The following is a 19,970-nucleotide window of genomic DNA, read 5'->3' as shown; positions in this document are numbered from 1 at the left end:
TAAAAATAGGAGACTACAGCTTTGAGACAGTCGATAATTTCTCCTATCTAGTGTCGAAAATCACAACTGATAACAATTACGACGATGAAATTTGCGCACGGTTGTTGGCAGCCAACAGAGCATATTTCAGCTTACAAAAACTGTTCCACTCGAAACGTCTCACCATAGAGTCAAAGCTCTTACTGTACAAGAAAATGATCTTGCCAGTCCTCATGTATTCCTCGGAGACTTGGGTTCTTAGCAAGAAAAATTGCGAACTTTTGGCGGCGTTCAAGAGAAGAATCTTCCAAAGAATTTTTGGCACGCCGCCTTCTGAGATTGATTTTAGCAACAGGTTTTTTTTTGTCCTGTAAAAATTCAACACTCGCCTAGGCAGTTTCATTCCCTGTGTACAGTCTTATTGAACAGTAATAAAAAATGAATATGTCAAATTTGTTGGCTTTGCCATGTTATGCTTAATAAGACCGACGAATGGGTCGCCCTATAGTCAAAGAGCTAAAAATTGTTGCGGAATGTACGCTTTTCGGGAAAGGTTGGATAGATTTAAGGAAAGTGACGGGTAACTAACAGCAAAGCGCATAACCTTGGGTGATTCATTACTCCAAATAACAGTTCGTTAGACGAATCGTGAATTCGCCTTTATTTGTATTCATAGGGATTGGATTTGAAAGCCTTCGAACGCGGAGCTACGAAGTAATAATTTTGAGGAAAATTCATGGATTCAGTGCTGTACATTAGCGATCAATTGCAGATCAAGTATGCCAGAACTTATTTCGTTGATATGCCTTCTATGTCAGTGACATTCTAGCATTTTATTCCTTTCATTGGAGTATATTAAAAGATATTTTAGGAATAGAAAACTAAATTTTTTGTGTTGATAAATCTTAGAATCGTGAAAGTTCAATAGTGAAAATTGAAAGCAAAATGGCTTCTGACAATGGAGGTGCATCGAGGGATCCATTAAGAGATTCGTTTTTGCGATATTTTGGTAAGTTGTAGTTTCGGTATATAGTGGTAAGCACTTAAATGTGCAGCATCGATGTTCAGAACTGACTTAAGTACATGGGTCCGATACCCTTCAGTCTTTATTGAAGGGAAATGCCTCGCAACCACAACCATCGCTTTTATTGACTTCAATGGAGAATATGTAGTTTTTCGCTTACATTGTTTTACAATTGACACTTGACGTATGTTTTCGAACTACCTTAGCTGAAATCTTACTAAACTTTTATTTTTCCATTGCGGAGGTTGCACATTGAATCAATCGCATTTGGCTTTCGTAGATGCAGTCTGTGATTTCATTCGGTTTTCCACTTTCCCACATTAATAGTTAGGGAGTAACTAAACACATTTTCATTTGGCAGTGTCATTTTTACATAGCAAGGAATATTTTATTGTTTTTAGTGTTATGTATGCTACAGAACGAGCCCTGGAAGGCTTGGTAGCTAAAAAGGTAGTTCAACTTACACTCCATCTATTGTTGCCTTAGCAATGTTGTGGTGTTTTTCTACTGATACTGTTTATTTGTTAAATATATGTAGCTATAGATCTTAAAATCCAGCATTTGTATAAACAGGTCTTTACACGATATTTCAATTTAGTACCCTTAAGTTCATTTACAGATAAATCAAGGAATAAAAACAAAATTGTTCAAATTAATAACTAAGCCTGTGCGAAGACTCTTATGTTTTCAACATCATCAACGGCCCAACAACCGGTACCCGGTCTAGGCCTGCTTTACTAGGGAACTCCAGACATTCCGATTTTGCGCCGAGGCCCACCAATTCGATATCCCTAAAAGCTGTCGGGCGTCCTGTCCTACGCAATCGCTCTATCTTAGGCAGGGTCTGCCTCGTCTTCTTTTTCTACCATAGATATTGCCTTTATAGACTTTTGGGGCTGGATCATCCTTATCCATACGGATTAAGTGACCCGCCCACCGTAATCTATTGAACCGGATTTTATTCACAACCTGACAGTCGTGGTATCGCTCATAGATTTCGTTATGTAAGTTACGGAATCATCCATCCTCATATAGGGGGCCAAAAATTCTTCGTAGGATTCTTCTCTCGAACGCGGCCAAGAGTTCGCAATTTTTCTTGCTAAGAATCCAAGTCTCCGAAGAATACATGAGGACTGGCAAGATCATTGGCTTGTACAATAAGAGCTTTGACCCTACGGTGAGACGTTTCGAGCGGAAGTTTGTGTAAGCTGAAATAGGCTCTGTTAGCTGACAACAAGTGTGCGCGAATTTCATCATCGTAGCTGTTATCGGTTGTGATTTTCGACCATAGACAGGAGAAATTATCAACGGTCTCAAAGTTGTATTCTTTTATTCTTATTCTTCCTGTTTGACCAGTGCGGTTTGATGTTGTTGGCTGGTTCGTTTTTGGTGCTGACGTTGCCACCATATATTTTGTCTCGCCTTCATTGATGTGCAGCCCAAGATCTCGTGCCGCATGCTCGATCTGGATGAAGGCAGTTTGTACGTCTCGGGTCGTTCTTCCCATGATGTTGATATCGTCAGGATAGGCTAGTAGTTTGGGTGGACTTAAAGAGGATCGTACCTCTTACGTTCACCTCAGCATCACGGATCACTTTCTTCAGGGCCAGGTTAAAGAGGACGTATGATAGGCATCCTCTTGTCGTAGACCGTTGTTGATGTCGAATGGTCTTGAGAGAGGTCCTGCTGCTTTTATCTGGCCTCGCACAGTGGTCTGGGTCAGTCTAGTCAGCCTTATCAGTTTCGTCGGGATACCGAATTCTTTCATGGCCGCGTACAGTTGCTATGCTATGCTATCATAGGCGGCTTTAAGGTCGGTGAAAAGATGGTAGAACTGATGTCTATATTCTAACAGTTTTTCCATCGTTTGCCGCAGAGAGAAAATCTGATCTGTTGCTGATTTGCCTGGAGTGAAGCCTCTTTGGTATGGGCCAATGATGTTCTGGGCGATAGCGGAGAATATCTTATAGATGGTACTTAGTAACCTGATACCTCTATAATTGCTGCACTGTGTGATATCTCATTTTTTATGTATGAGACAGATAATGCCTCTTTGCCTGTTGTCGGGCATTGATTCGCTGTCCCACACGTTGAGCACAAGTTGATGAACCGCTTGGTGTAATTGGTCGCCTCCATATTTAACCAATTCGGCTGTAATCCCATCGGCTCCTGACGACTTATGGTTTTTAAGACGATGAATTTCACAGACTGTTTTTTCTATACTTGGTGGTGGCAGTATTTGTCCGTCGTCTTTAGTTGGCGGGACCTCCAACTCGCCGATGTTCTAGTTGTTGAGTAGGTCATCAAAGTACTCAACCCATCGCTCCAATATGCCCATTCTGTCGGAAATCAGATTTCCCTCTTTGCTCGGCAGGGTCAGCATCGAGGTGTGTTAGGCTTCATCCTGGTGACTTGTTGGTAAAACTTGCGCGCCTGGTGCGGTTGCTCCCTATACTTTTCGAGTTCACAGACTTGTTGGTTCTCCCAGGCTTCCTTTTTCCGTCTGTGAAGTTGCTTTTTCGCTCGACGGAGTTCGTGATAAGTCTCTGTGCGTGCCCGCGTTCTTTTGAGAATGCAACATTACTTGGTATGCGGCATTCTTCCGTTCCGTTGCTAGCTTACATTCATCATCAAACCAGTCATTCCGATTCTTTTAGCGGCTGAGTCCAAGTATGTTTGTGGCCGTATTTCTTCAGGTGATTGTGCAGATCATTTGTTGATGCTTCATCTCCAGGATTGACTGCGGTTATTGCGGCATCCATTTTCCTCTTATAGGTGTTGCGGAAGGGTGTGTTGTGGATGGCTTCAGTGTTAACTCTCACTTGATTGTCAGAGGGGATTTTAGGTGGTGTTGTTATTCGAGCTCGGAGCACCAGGCCAACGAGATAGTGATCCGAGTCTATATTGGCCCCCCTGTATGTTCCGACATCAAGGCTGAGAGGTGATGGCGTTCGACCAACACGTGGTTAATTTGGTTGAAAGTGGTTCCGTCTGGAGAGGCCCACGTTTGTTTGTGGACTGTTTTCTGCGCAAACCAAGTACTTCCGTTATTATTTGTATTTTGATGTATGGGAGCCAACGTATCGCGTGTTGGCTGTTAAAATCCCCAAGTATGATATCATATCTGGGACAGGCTTCGAGGGTTCGTTCTACTGCCTCGTAGAAGGTATCCTTCTCCGACTCTGCAGTCTCCTCTGCAGGGGCGTGAACGTTAATGAGGCTTACATATTCTAAATTTGCCTCGTAAACGTAGAGTGTATAGTCGTTCGCTTATGTTTTCACAGTCGATAACAGCAGGTTCAATTTTTTGGCTGACTAAGAAACCTACTCTGAGCACATCGTTTACTGGGTGGCCACTATAATATATGGTGTAGCGACTCTTCTCCAGGAACCCGATTCCTATCCAATTCATCTCCTGCAACGCTGTTACATCAGCCCTATATTGGGACATGGTATCGGCTAGCTGCTTGGCAGCTCCATCTCTGTACAGGGAGCGCACGTTCTATGAGAAAATACGCAAATCGTTATTCCTTTGTCGTTGCCGGGTTAGTCGTTGTGTTATCAGCCCAGTCCAGTTGTTTTCCGTGTAGGGTTGTCAGCCCTACCCAACCCCCAAACTGGAGGACCGCTCATAATTTTTGTGTGAGTATATAATAAGAGATGGGTAACTCATCAGTGAGTCACTCAGTGCATTTATGTAAGTCATGCAACTCGCAACAAAAGCGGCGAGTCGATCCAAAAGAGCCGGCGAAATCTAACCGCCTCAATTGAATATTGGTATTGGTTGGCTGGTTGATCTATCATATGGAAATGGGTATTGTTGGTATATATGTATATCCGTTTGTGATTGATAGACTCCAAAAGCGTTCAATCGATCCCCATGAAAATTGGTATATATATATGCATATTTTTTAATGGATGGTTTTTACGCAACATAAGATGCTGTAAGTCGCCGTTTGATGGCACTGAGATAGACCAAATCTACACCGTTAGCCCAATCGTTATGAAAATGAGTTTTTAATAGTGAGACATTAAATTCTGAAAATTATTGAAAATGTCACCCGAAAAATCGAACATTGGAAGAACAACTGCCAGCTAGTGGAGCCGCTGAAATATCAGATGAACGAAACTCGCGACTGGAAACAAAATGAATCAGAGCAGTTACTTCAAGAGGCGCTGAAACATGAGAAGAATAAGACCTAAGCTGAAAATATGGCTGGATCAGAACTTCTACTTCAAGAGCTCTTGAAACATCAGAAAGCGGGACGCACGATTTTGACAGCTTGTGAGTTTTAAGCTTCCATGTTGTTTCACCCGCAAATTCAACTGTCATCACTAATTGGCCCGCCATGCTAATATGCTATAATGCTGAATGGGTCATAGCTGTGAGGTCAGATCTTATCCCAGGCATTGTTGAGGTTTCGGTAGCAGTAAAGTTTCACAATTGCTGGGGCTACTCAAGAATCAAAACACAGCATATTCTGAAATGTAATGTACACTTTCAAATGGTATCGTTTGGAGCGATGAATATTATGAAACAAGATACTTCCACTCCCATATTCAAGCGAAAAGGCAAGTATATTTTCAGATTAGTTCACTTCTTCCAGTACCTGATTTGCAGTTTATGCAAATATACATAGGCAGAACAAGGTTTAGTCAGTGGAACATATGTGTCATAGTGTTACGAGTGTATTCGGGATTGCACATGGAGAAATATTGTATGCGTGAATGTTCAGAATACAATTTTTTGTTTTGAAAATTTGTTTATCGAAATAATTGATCCAATAATACATCTCTAAAGTACCTGTATGTGCATATATGTATATTTTATTAATTAGTTCCTTTTGTAATGTTTTTCATAAAAAACTGAACTTACATATTTAAGTATTGTTAATATGCGCTGTTTTCTCATTTTCCGAGAACAAATTTTCCCCATCGCTACTAGTACTGTTGTAAGTGAAGTAAAAATAGTGTTCTTTTGGGGCACTCTTTTGTATCGATCCAATAAAGTGAGAGAGGCGAGGGTCGATTTGTCGAAAAGTCATATCTCCCACCACGAGGAATAGAGGAATTTATACGGTCGGTGTCTTTTTAATTTGGTCTTGGTTATCATCTACATTTGGTAAAAGTGCACACGCAGAATGCCCATTTTCTCCAATTTGAGTAAGAATTCTAACGGAATAAGCTGGGTATTCTGTGCCTAAGCGAAAGTAGGATTTTAGAGGATTAGATAAGAGTAGGATTCTAGAGAGTACCTTGCAACAGTTTTTTGAAAATTGTTTAGATCGCCACACGTTATTTTTGGGAGAAAATAGCAGACATGCCCCTTAAAAGAATTTGTTTTAAATGCCGCAGTCGCTGAATCAATCCACATCATAGAATATAGTAGAAACATCACGAACGCAAGACTTTTTTCTGTCTGAATATTTAATACCGCCATTTAATAATGTTTAATACCGGCATTTATTACCGATTTCAATGCTTCCCTTGCTTCCAATGACGCCACGCCACTGTCTCTCTCCTTTCTGCGGCTCTGTGTTTTTGTACTCTGTAAAACTTACCAGACTAGAACCCAATGGGGGACTGCTGTTGTCGGCCACCATAAGACTCGCTGTCATGACTTGCAAACCGGTTTCTAATAGGATCATAATTGCAATTAATGTTAAGGAGCAGATTTCCAATGCAAAGGAGAAGGATGCTTCCTATAAGCAATTGTATACAGTTTGTAAGGGCGACATTATGATTGTGGTGGGGGATCTGAATGCGAAGATGGGCTCTGATCACATGTTGCTGGGATATGTGATGGGGAAGAATGGTGTTGGCGACTGTAACGACTATGGTAAATATGACTTTATAATTTTGACCGCTTTGTTATCGGAAGCACACTATTCGAGCACAAGGGCTGCTACTTATAAAGTCAGTTGGATTTTGGCCGACCGCAACGAACATTTAATCATGGCCTCTTACCTGCGTCACTATTGCATCTGCTCGCAGGAGAGCAGAGTTCGGGCTTTACGTGGGGTAGAACGGTGGAGGTGGATTCCCAGCTTCTCGCAATTATCAGGAAGTTTCAGCACACTGTCAAGAATTGGTCGACCCACCCCGCTTCACATAGGGATTTATGGAAACTATATATTGCTACAAATAAATTGTCTTGACAATCTGAATAGTCGATAGATGGTAAACGTTTCTCGAAAATATTTCATTAAATGCGAAAAATCAACTGAGAAATAATTCCTTATTGAATGCCACTGACAATCAAGTATGCTTCAAATCATATTTCAATTCTTAGGTCTGACTCGACTGTGACATTGTAGTATTTCACTTTTAAAGTTGCAATAGCACAAATTGTGAATTAAAAAACTAAATTTTTTGCTGTGTTTATGGCTCCAGATAGTATAGGCACTTATAAGGATCCACTGAGAGATACAATTTTCCGATATTTTGGTGAGCTATTTTAAAAATGAATTGAATTCAAGTTGGACAATATCTGCATATATATTTTTGGAAATATTCGGACCATCACCCCCTTAAGTCGAGCATGTCGAGTACATATTCATTTCATTGAGGAACAACCTAATAAAGAAGAGAAATCTTTGAATTAAGCAATAAACTCTGTTTTTGTTTAGACGAGTTACTTTTTGACTCATCTATGTGGTGTGGCATTTGTCCAACTTTTCTCTCCCTGCAATTGGCTGTATTATTATTTTTATAGGCTACGCGGTTTTAATTGGGGAAACTCTACAACCTTTATTCCAAGATTGTAGTGATAATGGGCAAACTCAAATATTGGCAGCATTTCCTCTTATGCAACAAGTGTACATTTTTACTGATACCGTCAGCCAATTGAGCATTTGTGACGTATGTTTTTAGACGGGTTTTTCATCAATTTTCTTTTGACTGAATCAATTTTTCTAGTATGTTGGTTGTACATTGGACGAGACACTTTTAACCTTGGCAGATATGATTATTTATGACTTGTTGTCTTGCATATACTTCCCTACAGTCGTAGTTGAAACGTAAATATACAGCTTCTGGATGGGTCATCTTGTAACGTAATCAGGACAAATTCTATCCTTTTATAGTGTGTCATATGCAACAGAATCAAGTCTTAAGTACTTCGAAATCGATGAAAGAATTGTAACTTATGTACCTCCAATTGTCGCCATTGCAAGCTTATGGTTTCTTTCTGATGAAATTGATAATATTTCGCATATCGTTATGGATCTCACAATACGACAATTTTATCAATTCATCTTGGGAGATGCTGAACATGGGTAATTTAAGAAATAATTTATTGGAGGGAACGAGTGGTTTCAAAATTTTATGCGCAATAATTAAATGCAATGTATATATGTGTAGTTTCAATTCGTTTATATCTGTAGCAAATATAATTGTTTGAAACTCCAGGGAGGGTTGTGATCATTTCGGTACCGCAGACCCAATGTTGACATATTAATTGCGTTCTTGGGGTTCAATCAAGCCTGAAGCCTGTTTTCAGTGGAATATTTCAATGATTTTTAAAAGTTTATGTATATTATTTATTATTTATTTGAAATAATAAAAATTTGTTTTTCCTATTCGCTTTGTTTTTCCTATTTTGCAAATACCAATATTTCGGGAACCACTTGTTCCCTTCATCAGTGCTAACAAGTCCTTACGCTCACTCTCCAGGTAAGGTCGAGTCTTTATTTGAAGAGATTTGGCGAACCTATTGTTTCAAAGTTTGCTAAGACTTGTTTTTTAGTAATTGCCATGCGGAACATCAGATTTTCTCTATGATTCTCTGTAGCTCATATAGATGTTCTGTTCAGTAGAGTTGCATGAAACACAACCTTGGTAGTATATACATATGTATGTATGTAGCAATATAGTTGCTTGCGAACGAGCATTATTTCACTTAGATGTACAGGTATATTATACTTTAGCCTTTTCATGTTTAGTTTAAACAAGTCGGGAAACCGGAAGCTGGACGCTTCAGGTACGAAAGGTTTTGTGTATTTCTTAGTACGTAGCACGTAATATATTCATATATTATGTGAGAGTATCCACTTTCGGGTGATATTGACATTCATAGTCTTCAATTTTCTAAGAAGCAGCAAATTTGAGGTATTATAACTTTGTTAGTAATAGTGCGATTTCCACCAAACTTGGTAAGATCATGCTCTATATTATAGCCTATATCACTGCTAAATTTTATGGTACTAGGATGAACTTAAGGGGGGTTTCTAACCAATTACAAAAAATTGTAGTAATATACTATTATTAACTTTATTTAACCAGATATCGGCATGGAAGGTATTTCGGAGCCTAGGCACCATATAGTGGCAGCCTCCTGATTTTTTTCAGATTTTTCGGTTTGGTAGTTTCTGAGAATGGCCCCCTTAAAGAAGTGATCACTTTCAACCCCGCGCGCTCCCCACCATTCCAACGAATATCAAAACTAAGATCGGCTTTGAAAAGTACTAATCGAGACCTTTAATTTGATACCCCACATGGCTATATTTGATGAAAAAAAATTTTACACCCCCCTTTTGCATGTATGGGGACCCCACCTTAAATTCGACGTAAAAGGATGTAATTCACTGTATGCGTGAGCGTTCACAGTTTCCACCTTTCTACCAAATTTGGTGTCAATCGCTATAACCGTCTCCGAGAAAAATGCGTGTGACGGACAGACAGACAGACAGACAGACAGACAGACAGACAGACAGACAGACGGACAGACAGACAGACAGACAGACAGACAGACAGACAGTAAACCGATTTTAATAAGGTTTTGTGTTTACACAAAACCTTAAAAATGGCTCTTTTGGTGATTTAAGCGATTGCGTTGTACAGTTCACACAATAGTATTAATATTTTATTGGCCCACCCTTGGCCCTATAATTTGTATTATACTCCTATATTAGCTTCGTATATTACTGAACGCATGTGGCGTTCCATTCGTGGATTAAAACGTTTTTGAGCACTGTTTTGGGTGTAATGCTATACCCTCTTACTTTGTACTTTAGAATACCCCAAATGTGTTCGATAGGGTTGAGATCTGGGGACTGGACCGGCTAATCTAACAAGACAATGCTATTCTCTCTATACCAACCCATCGTGGTCGCGGATTTGTAGTAGGGTGGGTCGTCTTTTAACAATTCAACCCCACCCAAGTCGGTGTTATCGAAAATGTGCGTTAATGCGTTTCCAGTGTTCGACCTGTACAAAAGATGATTTCACCAATGCCACTAAGAGTCATACATTTTAACAGCATAAAACTGTTTCTGTCATACATCACAGTGGGCGTCTCACAGATAATATTCTTAACCAACACGATCTCCCACGAAGGTCACACACGAAGTTTATTATGCCTGCGAGAAAAAGAAAATCACTTATTTCCGAATTAGGTTTTTATAATTGTAGTTAACATTAAGCGGTAAAATATTATGTAAATGCTAGTATGCAAACTTAAAGTTTAATCCGTCGGATCTCATAACATTCCTCGAACTTTCCTCTGTGGAATGTTAACGTCGTCGAACTCATTCCAAGCGCGTCTTTACTGTCTCGCTCCAAAAGCTACGGCTTCTTTCTGCCTCTACACCCGTTTCACTTGGGCAAGTCTCCTTCGGTATGCGCACTAATAACCTTTCTATTTTTTTCGGCAGTTCCGCAGCAAGCTCAGACAATCTTTTTTTAAGATCCTTAACAGGCTCATGAATAAGCAACCTCTTCTGGCATATCGCATTTTCTTCCCGCTGATCTAATAGCGTGGCAGCCTATCTTATTAAACATTTTAATAGCAGACTGAGACTTCAAGCAATTCACTAACTTTGATATTTCAACTTGAGATTTATTTTTTCTCTAAAAAATGTACTTTTATTCCTTTTTCTATTGAAAGCCCACCCCCTTCTACCATTTCCGAAAACATAACAATTTGACTCAACCAGCAAAACGCCACGTGTTTCCACTAACAATAGCAAATAGATATTAATAACACTTCATCAAGCAGAAATTGAAAACACCTGTTTTGAGTTCTACGTCCCAGATGTACTAATCATCATAAAAAGTTTCATCCTGTCTTATTTTATATGTAACGGTATCAGTCTAGGTTGCATGCAAAGCATTTGTAAAAGTAATTTGTACTTTTCAAGCTATGAACATTTTCTAGAGGTGCCAATAGTTTTAGCCAAGGCTAAATGTATATGGATTCTACATACATTGCTTTGCTCTGCATAGGTAAAATTTTATCTAAAACACAAAATCATTTTTTCCACACGAAAGAAAGTTAAGAGAACAGGAAACCACACCACTAACAGATTTGCAAGCTATACGTGGAACTGGTTTGGCATTCGACACCATCCACCATTACTTGTACTACGAAAAAAAGCATTACTTATTACAAGAGTAATGCCGTATTTACGATACCCGTAATGAAGTGTCACTTAATGTATGGCAGTTAGTGTAACATGGTCGTAAGCGTTCACTATATGGCAACTCCTACATCATATTACAATGCGCATCGCATGGTGTAGAACCTCGAAAGTTTCTAAATTTTACGTTACGTGACGTTTCCGTTTAGTGAGGTGAATTCAACCATCAATCAGAATAAGGCGGTAATGCGTGTATGGTTGTATGCATGGAATTGTTTATTGTCTGGCGGGAAACAGAAATGAAACTTTCTGATAGAACTCGTAAAAGATACTCTACGAAAAATTGAACCCTGTTTTTAAAAATCCAACAATTCAAAATGTTTCGTGGATTCGAATAGCCATTACAATGAACGATACGTTAGGGTGTGTATTTGTTAATTTCTGAATTCGTTTAATTTTCTGGAATCTTATAACAAATTAAGGTTTGGACAAATTTATCATTATCTATCTCAATATACATCATATAACATTGACCCAGCGGTTTTTCGTATAAAGTTATGGAAGCGAACCGTATTCTCAGTAATTTGACAGGAATTTTCAACGGTAACCGCAAAAAGACTACTGAAAACCCTCGTTCTGGCAGATAAAGTAGCGAAGGCGATTTCATTTACTCGCCGAGTCCTCCTTAAATGATAATTGAACATGTACTTTTCAAACGGAGTATTTCTACTACCGTACTATTTTATCATTTTCTTTCGCCACGCTCGCTTCAAGTAGCCAAGTAGGTATGTAGATAATTTTGGTGACGTTGCCTGTCCCTATTTTTCACTACTTTTCACAAATTATGATTTGAACAAAGAAACGTAAAACATTACGTGACAACGTCTTACGTTAAGGGTCTTACGGTAAGTGATATTTCATTATGCGCATCGAAAATGCGGCATAATGTCATCATATGTAATGTTAAGTGTTATTTTAATTTTGTTTAAGTGTTAGGTGATGTTTTGATGTTTGATGATGTTTGTTTTGCGCTCCGTCATAGTAGTGTGACATTTGACTTTAAGGTGATATCATCTTTGTGATATTACATATCTTACCTACATCAGCAGTAACGTATTCTGCAGTGTCATTTCGGATTTCTTGCTTGGTAGATAAGATCGAGTCCATTTTCCAACGTGTTCATGATTTTGCATGTTTATATACTATGCTGTCATGTCAAACACTAACATTGTTTTCTTTATAGCTTGTTTAGAAAAAATGGTATTGTAACTCGATATAGTTAATGAGTGGCTGAATTGTCTTTTCGAAATACAAATTGAATATGTCGTATGATGTCTTCTGTATCTATAAATCTCTTCATTTGTAATTTCTTTCTTAGTCCTGGTCCCATTCAGTAGCAGGGTCGGTTCGTCTTCCTCGAATTTGTCACTTTTTGAGGTTTTATGTAAAACAAAACTTTATTAAAATCTATTTACTGTCTGTCTGCCTATCACACGCACTTTTCTCCAAAATGGCTAAACCGATCCGATCGAAATTTAGGAACTATGAAATCCCACGCATACAGCGAGTGACATAAATTCAGGTGGAGTTTAAAAGGGCTCCCCATACATGCAAAGGGGGGATTTGAAAATTTTTTCACCGGATATAGTCGCGTAGGGTATTAAATGAAAGGTCTCAATTAGTACTCTCCAAATCTGATATTAGTTTTGGCATGAATCGCAAAGTGCGCGAGTAAGGAGTCAAAATATGCGCACTTAAGGGGGTCATCCCGTTTTTTTGCCTTTTTTTGAAAAATTATTTTGGAGGACTGGATAAAGATAGAAACGTGAGTTTGATATTGTAGCTAGTTTTCGGAATATGTGTCAATTTATGCACCCATCTCCAAAAAAAGGTGTTTTTCTGCTGCCACGCTGGAGGGCGCTGTGTTCATCTGAGGAAAAAAAAACTAAACGGAATTTTAATGTGGACAATATTCCACGGTCCGCAAACTAGGATAATTAAAAAATGTTAAAAGGCAAATTTTTGGTGGGCTTTTGAACTTAATTTTTTGGATTTTGGTGTTTTTTTACGGATTTTTTAATGAATAAAAAAACACCCCGTCCGATTGCAATTATCCTAGTTTGCGGACCGTAGAAATATGTATTGACGAATTCGTGAAAATTTCAAAGAATTTGGTTGGATAGATTTTGAGCTATGGTGGCAGCCGATTTTCAAGATGCAGTTTCGAGAAAAACCCATTTGAAAATTTAAATGTGATTATCAACAGTAAAATTTTAACTCACCATTAATCTGCTATACCTGGTCCATAGAGAGCACCCTCCATTTCTTCAAAAAAGTCTTGTAAGGCCGATTGTTGCTCTCTGCTTTCTATTCTGGCTCTTTTAGCGAGGTCAGTCGATCATCGTTCGGACCGCCAAATTCGCGCTTCATTACGGCGGTCGACATAAATCTGACATATGTGACCAACTTGACATCCCATTGTCACTACGATTTTGAGAATGCCATTGAATCCTACATTGAAAATAATTACAGCCAGAAAAGTGGCTATTTCTATGACCTTGGTCCCAGAATGAAGGTGTTTAGGAGCGAAAGTGCAGATCGATGCATTTAACGACTCATTGTTATTCTAGGTCTCTGCTCCTAAACATCTGTTCAAGAGATCATCTCGGGACAAATCTTCTTAGATTGGTTTGATGACTGTTTGAACTTCTTCAGTCAAAGGTGCCTTCTCGTGGTGGAAACTATCCAGTTCTCCTTTAGCTTCCACTTTGCGCCATTTCAACAAACTCTTCTCGCTTGCTGGACAATTTTGATGCTGAGGATTTTCGTCTGTAAATTTTTTGCTTCATTCCTCCTATCGAATTTGCTGTCGACGAATAGCTAGCCCAAAAAATGTAGTGAGGTGGATAATAACCTTATCAGTTTTCCAGCCCCTTTTCTACCAATCCCTTTGTGATTCTTCTTTGCATTTCTAAGCCGCGTTCCCACTCTTTTCTCGACATGTCCTACGCATTCCTTTTTTACTACCATGTATATTTTATTATTTGCAGAAATTTCCAGAATTACCGGAGAAAACTCCAATATATAATATGCAAAACTTGTCGCCATTGGAACATCCATGTTCATGCTTGCTAAAAGTTTCTTTGCTGATGTTGATGCGAAGTCCTTTTTCTTCTCTGACAAGTATCGATTCCCATGAAATACTCGTTTTTTAGTGCGAGCATGACGTTGAACGTTAAAGCGATCTCGCTTCGTACGATCCATTTAAAAAAATCACTGAACAGGCAAACAGCACAATACTTACAACAAAATATAACTGAGTATAGCTTGAAAGCCTTTCAGTGCTCACTCTAGACTGGATTACCCTTTTTATTCCAAACAGCAAATCAGTTTAGACAATTGATTGGTTCTCCATCTTTTTATATTTATACTTGTGTTCGAATCTATAAGGCTCGGGTAAAAAACTAACAGGTAAAAAAAGATTCGATGCTCTTTCTCATTGAGTACTCTAGCCGCGGCTGCAAACTCCTTACCTTTTTAACACTGTAATTTCTGAACGACTCGGAATATCGGAAAATCCCTTTGCCCACATATTCTCTACTATATATACATACAATTCATGCAAAAAAAAATCGATTTCTCCAACCCGACACACGGGATGACCCCCTTAAAGGGTGACAGGACTCATTTTCGGAAACTACCCAACCACAAAATTCGAAAAAATCAGGAAAGTGCGTTTAGATGGAACCTAGGCCTTAAAATATGTCCCATTCCGATATCTGCTCAAATAAACTTACTAATAGTATATTGCTAACTTTTAGAAATTTACTGAAAAACACCCCTTAAATTCATCCTAGGATTAGAAAATTTTGCACCAGTATAGAAGACCATATGGACCATGGAAATCTGGCCATTGACGCCAAAGTTATAGCAGTTCAAACTTAACAATTTGCTGCTTCTAAAACCATGTAAATAAGATGCTGATGTCATAATTAACGAGAATAATTGACAATTGAAATATTAAAGTCACATGTATGAAGAATTTACTTCCCCCTGCCCTTTTTGAGGCTTTGTGTAAAACATTTATGTGAAATTTAAGTCTCGAAAGATGTCCCATTCTGATATTTGCTCAAATAAACTTACTAATAGTATATTACCAACTTTTAGAAATTGACTGAAAAACCCCCCTTAAAGTTCATGCTAGGAGTACCGGGATAGAAGACAGTATCGCGCATACGCACGCCAAGTTTCATGAAAATCCGACTATTAGTGTCAAAGTTATAGCAGTTCAAACTATTAATCGAGAGTGTAAACATCTCGGTCTGTTTTAAATTTTGACAGTTTCCTTTTGGTGGGGGAAATAGTACCGACACCACATTAGGTATATAATCGGCAGTAAAAGCAATTTCCTTTAAAAGTGGTTTCCCTATTTGAAATTTGAAAAAATTCAGGGCGATGCGTCTATATGAAATCTAGGCCCCAAAATATGCCCCAATCCAATGTTTGCTTAAATAAGCTTATTACTAATATGTCACTAACTTTCTGAAATTGATTGAAATTCCCTCCTTAGGTTTATCCTATTCTACCAAATTTTGCAGCAACATAGATGGCAGTGGAAATCCAACTATTAGTATCAGAGTTACTGCACTTTAAACTTATCAATATCGTTGAATTTGCCGCATTCTACGCCATACAAATAAGATGCTGTCGTCATATTACCATAATTGACATTTGAATGAAATATTAAAATTCCATTCATGAAGAATCTACTTTTCCCCAGCGCTTTTTAAGGTTTTGTGTAAAACAAAACCTTATTTGTATGTGTTGTTGGTTAAGTTCTTCACATTTGCTAATACTATTATACTTCGAATTTTAACCGCATGAGGTTGACTAATATGAATACAGTACTTTCTATCAAATGATTTATTTAAATCGCTTTCTAAAAAATAGAGCGCAATGGAATTTTTAACTATCTAACACGGAACTATAATGCACTCGTTGCTCCTCATATCTTCTTTTTCTTCAGTTTTTGTCCCGCTCATTTTATCAAAGACCTGATCTGGATGTAATCACGGGCTTTTAAATCCTCGTCCAGCGTATCAAGCCACCGTTCTTTTGGTTTGCCTTTTGATCGCTTACCATCGACTTCGATGTTGAGACCAATCTTGGTAAGTGGATTCTGGCAAATGAATTCTCCATAGCGCGAATTACGTGACAGTACCATCGACGGCGCCTCTCTCGCAATTTTTTAAACGATCGGTATAACCTCATATCGATCGCGGATATCCTCATTTCGGATGTGATCGAAACATGTCACGCCACTAATCCAACGCCGTGCATTGTCTTTTATAGTCGGCCAAGACTCAGAACCATAGAGAGCGGCAGGACGGACGACATTGCAGTAAATTTTAGATTTGAGACGTTTGTTGATTCGTCGATCACAAAGACCACCCGTTGTGAAACACCACTTCATTCAGGTTGCGTTAATGCGTGAAGCAATTTCATTACGCAGTTCTCTATTGGCTGATTGCATTGAGCCGAGATATTTAAGTCGCTCAGTTCTGGCCAGGTCACTGCGGTTAACAGGACTGAGCGATTTAGATATTTCGTGTAAATGCTATCAGCCAATGGAGAACTGCGTTATGCTCCTCACATAGAGAAACACAGAACCTTTTATACCTGAAGCGTCAAGCTTGCGGTTTCCCGACTTCTTTCGGTCATTGACTAGGTTCAGGTGGTATCGACAGGCTATTAAATTACCATGTGCCCTATCAAACTGTCGTTATTTTGGTCGGCCTCTCAGTCGTTTCCATACTCAGACCAATTTTCTCTAGTGAGTTCTCGGTAAGGTCGTACATTCGAGGGTGTTTCTCCTGAAAATGTTTCCCTATGGATATAATCCCATATTAATCGCGGACGTCCTCATTTCGGACGTGATCATAGCGATTTACGCCACTGGTCCAACAGAAAATCTTTGTCTCCGAGACCATAGATGGAAACGGGAGGGACAACAATGAGATACATTTTGGATTTGAGTCGTTCATTTATGCGTCAATCACAGAGGAAACCAGTTGTTGAACGTCAATCGTCGAACGCTAATTCATCTAAATTTGTCTAATGTGTAACAGCAATTTCATAGCGTAGTTCACCGTTGGCTGAGAGCATTGGTCGGAGATACTTAAATCGCTCAGTTTTGAACAGGTCGCCGCCTCTTGCAGTGGTATTGCCTGTTTCATTGTGGTCGAAAAACGTACCTTTATCCAGATACGGTCGGAGGTGTTGCATGAGACCATCATTCCACTTCTGGACAAGTTGTTTTAAATCAGCTTCTTTGTGATGCTGAAAAAAATCGACATAGACCAGTGTGTAGGTAGGGTGTTGCATGTTAGATATCCTCCGTGGCAGACAAGAACAACACCGACGGAGAAACAAGCGGCTTTTATAAACCTGCTACACTTGGAACTTTACTCTTCTAATTACCGTAGAGCAATTTAATCCAACGCACGTTCCTCTGTCACAAAGTTTTGACGCATGGCATACCAGATTAATTCGTGTAGCACACGGTCAAACGACTTTCCTAGATCCAGAAATGCAATGTAATGTAAATGTTAAATAATGTTTCTCCACTTAACTTCTATTGTGTGTGGAATGAACAGGAAGAATATATTCTTCGAACACTCAGTTAAAAATGCTGGAAGCTTGAAACTAGGAAACGAATATGCTTGCTTTGTGTGAATGGGGAAATGGTATTGAAAATAACATTCTAAAGCTATCTCATAATATTTTGTATTTCCGTCGCTCTCTACTTCCTACATACTTACACACATTATTCAGGATATGCAAATGAAGTTGGTGAGGCATTTCGGCCCTTAATTCCAAGGAGTATAGTTCGGCTTTCGTATGGTGTCGCTATTGGCTACGTGTTGGCTGATGTCGGTAGCAAAACGAAAGAAACATATGAGGTAAGTGTTCCCTTGGAAGTTACTTACTTTAAAGTGGATTATTTTATATAATTTCTTTTCTTTTTAGGGTAATAAGAAGGTTAAAAATGCAGCAATTACAGCATTAGATGTCTTCCTATGGCAATTATTTGCCTCCGTTATTATCCCAGGATTCACAATAAATCGGTGAGCAAATTGATGCTATTTTAAAAACAAACGAATGCTACTTTTTAGTTGTTTGAAAACATTCAGTTGCAGGTCATTGTCTTTTTAAGGTTTTATGTAAAACAACATTTAACCACCGCGTTTGAAATTCTGTTCTGCTGAGTAGAAATATGCGCGATTCCATATTAAAATTAAAGAGCGTTTGGCCGCGCAGCCAGACGCCGACGCGGTTAAGCCTTCCATATTTTTCACATCCAACTCACCGTTGAGATATTGCTTCGGCATCAACAACCTTCTTAACTGTTTACTCTACATCAGCTGCCACCACTTGCGTGGTATTATTTGCAGTAGATTCCCTTCTATGCATTCACTTCTCTTTTCCTTCTTATGGTGGTGGATCTGTTTCACCATTGCAACTACCGCGTCCCACGCTCTATGTGATTGCATCATGTATCTTACACGATTTTCCACCATGAAACAGGTATTTAGCTTAGTTTCTAGGTTTCTCCTTGAGCTTTCGAAGCTTGGGTAGGTGAAGAAAATGTGTTCTTCGTCTGCACCTTCACACATAGGACAATCGGGCAATTAATCGAAACCAAACCTATAAAGGTACTTTCTGCCCCCACCATGGCCGGTTAAGAACTGAGTCAAATCGTAACTTGTCTCATCATGGTTTCGCGTAGTTCACATTCTTATGTGTGGGATAAGCTTGCCATTCTTCACCTGTTCCCAGGCTGTTTGCAACGACCTCATTCACTCAGTTCCTGCGTCCTCCACTGGGATTATACCCGCAATTACGCATGCTGCCTCATAAGATGTTCGGCAGGCGCAGCATGTTCGGGTAGCACTTAACCGATATGTAGATTGAAGCTGCCCACGATTTTCTAGGATTTTTATCGCTGATGCCCAAACTGGTGCCGTTTATAACAGAACACAACTGACAGCTCGCGATAAAAGTAATCGTCGGCTGTGTTTCGGGCGGCTCATATTTAGAAACATCATCTTAGCTAATGTTGAGCCGATGGTAGCTGCTTTTTACTCAGTAAGCTTTAAGTGGAGTGTAAAATTCAGTTTGGAGTCAAAAGTTACTCCCAGGGATTGTATCGATGGCTGAGCGCGAACAGCATGTGCTCCGATTCAAATTTCAACAGTTTTCTGGTTTCGCCGCTTGGTAAAGAGTATAATTTCCGTCTTGTGTTTGGCAAGCTTTAAGCCAAAACTTGATCGTTCGTATAGTCTCGTTCGTATTGATCACTACTTCGTAGGGGTGATTGAATGTTATGACAACTCCAACGTCATCTGCGAATCCGAATTGAAGATTACATTTAATATATAGTTTACCATTTCTGCCGCAATTAGAACTTCGATGATTCGGTTCCATCTGGCAGAATTGAAGGCGGTAAGTCGAGAGTCATCAGTATGCAGTATTTAGCTTTGTCAGAGACTGCCCTACCTAACTCAAAACCCACTTTGGTAGCATCAATCATTGACCGAACGTTCCGG

The 19,970-nt window shown here is 39.2% G+C and overlaps 1 protein-coding gene across 9 annotated transcripts in view; it reads left to right on the top strand.

The window, feature by feature from the left end:
- LOC119656126 (mitochondrial fission process protein 1-like) overlaps window positions 1–19,970 on the top strand; it is a 41,705-nt gene that overhangs the window by 7,976 nt on the left and 13,759 nt on the right. For 2 of the 9 annotated variants that reach the window (XM_038062456.1, XM_038062455.1), the window contains 2 exons: window positions 18,196–18,323; window positions 18,391–18,488. The exons of 1 other annotated variant lie outside the window; for it this stretch is intronic. In XM_038062456.1, the coding sequence (XP_037918384.1) occupies window positions 18,196–18,323; window positions 18,391–18,488 (226 nt within the window). 6 more of the 9 variants (XR_005249999.1, XM_038062453.1, XR_005250000.1 and 3 more) reach the window with 6 other exon arrangements.

Source organism: Hermetia illucens, chromosome 4, assembly GCF_905115235.1.
Source record: "Hermetia illucens chromosome 4, iHerIll2.2.curated.20191125, whole genome shotgun sequence".
Classification (NCBI taxonomy): Eukaryota; Metazoa; Arthropoda; class Insecta; order Diptera; family Stratiomyidae; genus Hermetia; species Hermetia illucens.
The sequence above is the reverse complement of the archived record's forward strand: the minus strand, read 5'-3'. Positions and strand labels throughout refer to the sequence as shown.